The 9,004-nt window shown below is 35.3% G+C and overlaps 1 protein-coding gene across 1 annotated transcript; it reads left to right on the top strand.

The window, feature by feature from the left end:
• Positions 1–372: 372 nt before the first annotated feature.
• Positions 373–8,786, top strand: LOC113634204 (ADP-ribosyl cyclase/cyclic ADP-ribose hydrolase 1-like). Its single transcript, XM_027132995.2, has 8 exons — positions 373–783; positions 4,034–4,163; positions 5,064–5,199; positions 5,420–5,502; positions 6,314–6,387; positions 7,246–7,332; positions 8,434–8,517; positions 8,596–8,786. The coding sequence occupies exons 1-8, from the start codon at positions 584–586 to the stop codon at positions 8,651–8,653; spliced, it is 852 nt and encodes a 283-aa protein (XP_026988796.1). The 5' UTR covers positions 373–583; the 3' UTR covers positions 8,654–8,786.
• Positions 8,787–9,004: the final 218 nt, after the last annotated feature.

The following is a 9,004-nucleotide window of genomic DNA, read 5'->3' as shown; positions in this document are numbered from 1 at the left end:
TAAAATGGATTAAACTCTGAATCATGGTTGAATGATATAGACAGATACAGTGATTTTAAAAATAAATGATTTAAAAATTCCACAGTAAAATGTATTGATCTTCAATGGGAGCATTACAGAGTGACAGTGATATGTCCTTAAATTATTAGTTAAATTGTTTGATATATAATGACAATTATACAATAAAATGACAGTATCTTTATTTTTATTTAGCTTAATACATTTTAGTGCCCCATACACCCACCCAATACCCCCCACCCCCCACCTAGTGTTTATGTCTCGCTCTGTTACCGCTAAGTATCTAAAAGCAGCGCCCCATATTTTGATTGGATGTTTTGCACGTGTTTTGGGGTGAGAACTCAACGAAAATGACATCACATACATTAAGAAGTGGGGCTCATGGGGAAATAGAATTCATCTAGGACCTTGTAAGTTGCAAGAAATAGGCGAACAGCCTGTACAGAGCTTTGTGTAAAGAACTGGGTGCGATTTTTAGACAGAGGGGTAAAAACTTGTCTCTTGGTTGTCGGGTTCTAATCTCTGTTGCTCATTAACTTCAGTTGCGCTTAGAATAAAAGTGAAGATGGAGAATGAACGTGTTATAGACCATTCACGGAGAAAACGAAGAATTAAGTTCCTCCTGATTTTATTAGCTGTGCTCATATTCGTGGTTGTTCTGGTTATTGTTTTTGGAGCGATTGCAAGTGGGAAAAAGTCCAGTTTTAAGGATGTTGTCATTAAAAGATGCCAAACATACCTAAAAGAACACAGCAACATGGCAAGGTAAAGCACTGTTTATTATTTTTCTTTTGTTTGCATTAGTTTAAATGAATTTATTCACACTTATAAACAACACATTTCAGTTTTAATGAAAAATATCAGTATCAAAATGATCAATTATTATTATTATTATTATTATTATTATTATTATTATTATTATTATTATTATTATTATTACTCATTGATCTGTAACACAAGCCATCAGCTGACAAGCAATACACCATAAAGAGCTGAAGTCTTATTCAAACATCAAAGATTAAATGGTGATTTGAATATTCATATATAATATTTCACATTAACATAGGGGTTATATTATCATATAATCCATAAGCATTGGGATGTAAAGAATTTTGACAATTAATTTGGTTAATTTGTGATGCTAGACTGAGTCAGAGCATCTCATTTTCATTTCTGGCATTTAGCAAACACATATCCAGAGTGACTTAAAATTTTTTTTTAATTTATACAGCTGAGCAATTGAGGGTTAAGGGCCTTGCTCAGGGGCCCAGCAGTGGCAGCCTGGTGGACCTGGGATTTGAACTCATGACCCTCAGATCAGTAGTCCAAAACCTTAACCACTAGGCTATCAGATTCCTCCATCTCCAAATCAGAAGGTGTTGTGTATGCAGTACCTAGCAAAGTGCTCCATCAGGACAATCAGCAAATCAGTAACAGGGTCATCCAAAGCTGATGTAGCACGTATTGCTGAAAATGTTACTGCTGCCTCTGATAGAAAGGTGTCTGGGCACACAGATTATTGCAGCTTGCTGCATATGGGGTTCTATAGCTGCCAAGTTGGTAAGAGGCAGTATGGTGCTCTAGAACGTGACAGAAAAAAATTTAAGGTGTTAAAGTTAACTTGGCCTCCAAATTGACCATATTTAATTCCAATTGAACATTGTGGGATAGGCTGAACAACCAGTTCTAAACAATGGAGGCTCCACCTTGCAACGTACAAAATTTAAAGGAGCGTCAGCTGATGTCTGCATGCCATCACAGAGTACATCATGAGCAATAGCAGCAACTGGGAACCCTCTGAATAACTGCAGTATGAGCTCAATAACTTCTATGCTTGTTTCAATGTCCATCAGGTGCTAACCAAAGCATCCAGACACACAAATAGACTACAAAACAACTACTTTCAAAAAAAGTGTCTTCACTGGGATGTTTTTAAAGGATGGTTCGAGATTTTCATTTGCTGATCTGTGATTTTCACCAAGTTGCCAACATAGACCATGCTCTCAACCCCCTCCCCCCACTCCTCATATTTCTTTTTCTTTTAATACTAAGCCAAAAAAAGAAAGAGAATCTGAGGACTTGCTTTGTTTATCTGGTGCTCTGACAGACAGAGGGACATGCATGCACACACACGATCACACACAAAAATCTATTCAGTATAATAAGTTTTAAAAGCATGAAATTTACCATATAAAATAAATTAAACTAATTATCGCTACAATTACATTCGCTTTAAGTTTCTACTTTGGCATATTATATTTTGACATGTCCCATGTCCTTCCTGATCATCTATAATTGGTATAATAAGTGTGTAATAATTGTGTTAAAAAACACAAAATGAAAGACTTTAAAAGACTTATGCCTCATTATGATGATATTGGCCAATAAATACTACCTGTTGTGTTCTTACTATGCAAGTTTTCATTTTTGCTAGTTCCAAAACTCTGTGAGCTGCATCTACATCTCAGCTTTGCGCTCAAGCTATTTTCAAGACTTTAGATTGGTTAATAACTTGTAAAAATAACAGATCCACGTGGGGACTGACCAATAGCATCGATATGTGAAAAAATATGAAATTGACAAAATTTGGACATATGAGGTTTCCGCCCGACAGCGATGATATGTAGCTGAGTTTTGGTTACCCTCAATCTTCCTGTGGTGCATTACTCACTCCTTAACTAATATTTTGGTTACCTTTGATTATCATATAGCATTAGTCTTGTTTTGTGTAAGAGTCTACCAGCATAGCACATCTGGATCTGGCAATTTTATTCCACTGTTCCTTACAAAAATGCTCCAGATTTACCAGGGTGTCCTGTGCATGCAAAGGTTCAAGTCATTCCACAAGATTTTTGATAAGATTTAGAGCTATACATGTTTCTTTCTATATTGACTTGAGTCACAGTCCTAGCTGAAGAGAAGAAGCCCATTAGCATGATCCTGCCAGCACCATGCTTCACCATGGTATGGTGTTCTTTAATTTCAAAGATGACTTGATTTAGTGCCAAACATATGGTTTAAAATTATGCCCAGTAAGTTCTTCCCTGCCTTGCTCTATTCAAACAATGGTACATTTTGCCATGTTGTTTTAACAAAAATTTGGTGAGCTTGGTTGATTGATTGATTGATTGATTGATTGATTGATTTATTGTGAAAAGGGGCTTTCATGTATTCCCCCTCTACAGACACCCCCCAACCCCCCCATCCAGTGAGAGATTGTTGTCGCATGCAGTAAGTGACCAGTTCCTGGCACACATTCCTGCAGCTCCTGCAGCGTTGCCATAGGTTTCCTGGCAGGCTCCCTTCTAGATACTTTACTTCTTGTCCTTTTGTCATTTTAGAGAGATAGCCTGTTCTTGGTAATGTCTTTGTGGTGCCCCGTTTTCTTTACTTTTAGACGATTCCTAATGTTCTTGTACTGTACATTTTAATGCAATTTTTCTAGCAGTAATTTGTAAAGTCTTTGAAAATGAGTGTTTCATATCCCATTTGTAATTCTAGTTTGGGAAATCTTAGACTAAGCTTTGAGAAACCAAGGACAGACACAAGTGAACTGCCCACACCACAACACTGAGTGATCTGTCAGCTACCTCTGCACTGAAGACATTCCTGAGGTTCCCTGCTTTGTTCATGCATGCTTGCAAGGCAGTTGGCCATGTCAAATCCGTGTCATTTCAAATGAAAACACCTTTGAATTTACACACCTTTGATAAACAGTGTTGTGGAACCTGACCATGTCAACAAATGTTTAACACCAAAAGTGACCAAAGACCAAAGTGCATGTGATTGTTGTCATCTTGTCATTTTTATTATTTTCTTGGTTAATTTTTTTCATCAAATGAATAAGATTTGGTGCATATATTATTTATGTTTATAAACATGGAAATATATGTAAATACTGTAGTATTTATTTATTATTTTAATGAAAGAAATTATATATTTTTTTTATTATTTGCTTTTCTCTAGTCTCCTTATCTAACCAAGCTGGTATAGATATTTTTATTTTGTTCTTCAGGCAGAATGACTGCGAGATAATCTGGAAGGCTTTTGAGCAGGCCTACATTGGGAGAGATCCATGCGATATTCCTCCAGAGGCGTATGATCCTCTAATAAATTCAGTCAAGCAGGATGTTGTCTGCAATACTGTAAGAATCTTGTTCCCTTACACACATTTTTTAAATGCCAAACTTGTACTGAGTCTGTTGATGGGCTACATGTCTATGGATTTTCTTATATGAAAAAAGGTCCTCGTTTGCAGTTATTCCTGCATGATGATATGGAATATGGTACAACCCCCCCCCCACACACACACACACACAAAGCAAACAGGTTAACCCAGTCAAAGTAGAAAAGTGTGGAATTAGAGGACTACTCCAAAGTTCAGAAGGAATTGTGCATTGTGAATGCAACCCTGTGACTATGAGCTACTGTGCTAATGTGCTAAATTTACCTTTGGTTATTATAAACTTTATAATAAACTTTGGTTATTTCCAAAAGTTAAAAAGAAGAAAATTGCATTTAAACATTTCAAATCCGTTTAAAAAAGACATCAATGACAGTAAAGATGGATCAGTACACAGGAGACTGGTGTGATCTTTAAACTCAGGATGTTTATTTGCACCATTAAAGAAATTTCAGAGCAGCTTCTCTTCAACGGTAGCATAATTTCAGAAAGGTTTCTGCTCACTCTCAAATGGAAATGCCAGCTTCTGTGCAGAGAAGGAGTGGGAATGAATAACAGAGAGACAGGTTTAGACAAACAACATGGTTTGTAGATCATGCAGTTATCTTTCTTAGAATTCCCTAGAAACCAAGACACAAAAGGAATCACCCTCTTCCAGATAATACCATAGATTGGAATACCATAGAATATCATAGATTATACACAGCATGCCAGAGAGAAAGAGCAACAATAATCTCTAGTGTGTCATTAATAGTAGTAATTCATTAACTATTTCCGTGTACCAACTTGAACAGTGTTTTCACCATATTTTACAACACAGCTTTTTTTCCTAGTACTTTGATATCTATTGGTTTCTGTGCAGATGCTGTTCTGGAGCAAAACAAAAGACATGGTACAAGCATTTACTGACAAGAGAGATTGCCTGGTCATTTTGGAGGGTACACTGCTTGGATCTTTGTTTGATGGTCTGACTTGGTGCAGCAAAAATGAAAGCCAAGGTAGAGCCAAAGTTTATCACATATTGTTAATGGTGTGATATGGCTTGAAGTGCTAATGAAGCAATCAAATGAAAGAATGCTCCAGGCCATGTCAAATGCTTCCAGCCATTGTTTACTCACTGGATACCTTTAATTATTTATTAGCTACAGAGGTCATTTGAGCATAGCGAACACATGACATGTATGGATGATTTAAGGATTAACTGTGCTTCATCAACAGAAACCTTCACTACAGATTGTCCCAGTTGGTCATATTGTCAAAACAACTCAGTGCGTTCTTTCTGGATTAGGGCTTCTTCTAATGTGAGTATGCTGATCTCACTTCATTCTCAGCAGATATAACTGCCTTTTGATGATGAATATATAAACATCTTATTAACACAAATTCAAATCACATTACAGGCTGAAATAACAGAAGGTACAGTTGAGTAGTGATTAGTTTTGTCAGAGCAACTACTGTTTCTTTGCATCGCTGGTAATCAATAGAGCATTGTCTTTGTTCTCACTGAAATGCCTCTCCCACACCATGCAAATGTAAAAATATGCAACGGTGGCTTTGTTCTAGCTGATCACATATTTGCGCTCACGTGATCTAGATCACATTTTTGCACACACACTTTTTATCGAGTTAGAAGGAGTCATTTTTAAATGATCCATGGTAAAGAAAGATATACATAAGGATTCCTGTTAGGATATGTAGACGTCTCCTTGGAGTCAGATAGTGTAACGTTTGTTGTCGGAAAGCGGGGATCGAACCTGGTTCTCAACGGTAGTCCCGATCCCCTGCATCACATCAGACCCACATGTAGGATAAAGTAGAAGTGCTGCTTTATTGGCAGAATAAAAACTAACAAAACGTACATCAAACAAACATAACAGAAACAAAACATAACTATATATAATATATTCATATACATATATATTTAAAATATTCATACACAATCAACAGTGGCAATTATTCCTGATGCAGTTATAGAAAATGGTTAATAACTACCCAATATTGGGGTGGCATTTCTGTAGCGGTGTAGAAATACATTGTACAGATGGCTTAATTTAAATTCCATTTCACATAAGTCTTTTAGTCCCTGAAAAATTCCTATATATTCTTTACCAGTTTGCCGCCACTGCTTGTGGGAATGTGTCCGTGATGTTAAATGGATCCCTGGAAGCCCCCTTCAGCTCCACAAGGTACTGTATATCAAAACTTCATTATGGTTAGCATGATTCTAAACAAATAATATATGTAAAAGTATTCTTGCTTAAGAAATCATTCCAGTACTTCTGGACTTCATAGCGGCTTTTATTGGCCAATGTCCAGCCAAGAGGTTGTCTGACTGAAATGTAAATCAGCTAATTTTAGTTTGTTTTGCTCAGTGCTAATTTTAGGTGTGATAAAATGTAAAGGTGTGAAACCACAGATCATTCATTTAAATAGAAATTTATTGAGTCTATACTCAATCCAACAATCAGCTGATCATCGTAAATGCTCAGTGGCACAGTTGTAAACAGCACCATGAAACCTACCATCAAACAATCTTTAGAAGTTGATTATTTCTTCTGAAAATGATTAAAATGAGATGATTAAATAAGATAGTAGGAAGTAACTTTTAATCTTATGAAAACAGGGATGCACTATATTTTCTCCTGCAGTAAACGTTTGGTACTTCATCATCCCTGTCCCTGAGCTCAGCATTAAATGAGCTGGTTTTCAAACATTGAATGGTAAAAATGCACGATTTTGATTGGTTAATCCTGTTTATGATCAGCTAGTAGCAATATAGTTGTATGCAAAAGTTTGGGAACACCTCACCAATTGACATTTTTTGTTGATTTATTTAAATTCCAAAATCATATGCAGCAAAACAAAACAAAAAATCTGCAAACGTTAATGAACACTTCCTATATATCTGATAAACATTGAAATTGTGGGAAAAGTTATTATGGTATGTACATAAGTTTGGATGTCCTACTAAGTCAGTAAGACAACATAGAGTTTACTTCTGTTATAATAATGATATTGTGATTTGTTTGATTTCTTCAATCAAGTACATTCGGAAGTATAGAAGTGAAGATGTTGGATCACAGTAAAGTGAACAGTTTGACTGTATTGCTCGTCACCAAGGAAACAGACACGTGAGTAGAAAAAAACCCCAACTTGCTTACTGTAATTATGCGACTCTTAGTATATAATTGATCTCAATATATTTCAAATAGGGTCAAAACTACTAAAGCAAAACTATCAATAATAAGCCTAATGCTAATATAGGAATAGTATTAAAGGTCAGTCAGGAAGGATCAAAGTATAATACATTACCAAATAGGTAAATAACAAAGTTTCCACAGTCAGCACAATACAGTTAAGACCAAATGTTTACATGCACCTATGCTCAAGAAATTCATGCTGATTTTTTCCAGACTCCATACATTTCATGCTATTAACTCTGTTATCTCAATCTACCTTTTCTTAATTAATTTGTTTGTATTTGATGACTTTGATGATTCTAAAGAATCTTCTTTGGTCATAATACCATATATTTTAGAACGTTATTGTGCTTCTTCATAACAATTTTCTTTCAGCCATTAGTTGTTATAAAATCTTCCAGACTTGATATAGTAAAATAACGGTGAAAGCTTTGTTTGGAACAAAATATATTCAATTCAGTTTTATTATAACACTTTCAGCAATGGAAGGAATATTATTTTATATATTATAATTTGTATTATATATTTATCCCTAATGAAACCTTGAGAGGAACCAGATTTAAAAGGGAACCCATTCTATTCTGGGTGACACCAGAGAGTGTTCTTAAACAATTTCCTTTGTATAATTGTATAAAGTTAAGTTTTGAGTAACTTATATGTATGATCATCAGTGTGATTTCTAGATTCATTTTAGATTTACCATAAATTCCTTTCTGCCAAAGCCACCAAATTGTAAATAATGGAAACTCAAGCAGAAAAACCGACTTCGGCAACAGCAGATCAAAGTTACTGCCATGGTCTCAAAGTGGTCTCAATCCCTTGTATCTGAGATTCTAACCCTTAGCGAACTGATGCCATAACTGTCTTGCCATAAAAATTGTATTTTAATGTGAAAATAAAATAAGACTGAATATCTTAAACTTAGATGTATGTATTTGTTTGCATAATATACCATCTTATTACAACACTTCTTAAGAATTAGGGCTGTGAGAATAACACAGTTCTTCTAATATTGTCTTTTACTTTTAACAGGACTACATGCGATAATCCCTCATTCCACAGTCTACAAAACACTTTGGACACAAAGATTGCTTACAAGTGCAGAAAGGTTCCTTAGTGAGTACAATGTTGTGACATTTTGTGTCTATGTGTATGTTTCTACTGTAAATGTGACTGTGTTGTTTTGATATCTAGTTCCAAAGTTGAAGGCTGCATTTCTGACCTTGAGATACCATGCAGTGACTGCCTGTGAGGACTCTGAAGACTCCTGAAAACCTTACATACTCATGTAATCTGTGAATCTGTGTTTTACTGCAAATGGGACCAAATCTAATTAATTAAAATCTTGTATTAAAACCAAATTAAACACAAATATTTCAATTAAATGTATATCAAGTTTTCTTACTAAAAAGGTATTAATTAATCAACAAATGAATCAAAATCTATACATTATTACAGTATAGTCAAGGGAAAAACAAAGGAAGGGTGCACTAGTTCTGTGTTTTGATTCATCAGGACCTAAATAACAATTGTGTGGTCCCCTATAAACTTCTATAAACAAACAAGTAACCATAGGTGATGACAAATCTCAAAAAATAAACCA

The sequence above is a fragment of the Tachysurus fulvidraco genome, chromosome 1 (assembly GCF_022655615.1).
Source record: "Tachysurus fulvidraco isolate hzauxx_2018 chromosome 1, HZAU_PFXX_2.0, whole genome shotgun sequence".
Lineage (NCBI taxonomy): Eukaryota > Metazoa > Chordata > Actinopteri > Siluriformes > Bagridae > Tachysurus > Tachysurus fulvidraco.
This window is presented reverse-complemented; position numbering and strand designations above follow the sequence as displayed.

Coding starts and splice junctions, on each gene's coding strand:
- LOC113634204 (XM_027132995.2), top strand. CDS start 584: ATGGAGAATGAACGTGTTATAGACCATTCACGGAGAAAACGAAGAATT. Junction 784..4,033: donor GAACACAGCAACATGGCAAG/GTAAAGCACTGT, acceptor TTTGTTCTTCAG/GCAGAATGACTGCGAGATAA. Junction 6,388..7,245: donor GCCCCCTTCAGCTCCACAAG/GTACTGTATATC, acceptor TCTTCAATCAAG/TACATTCGGAAGTATAGAAG.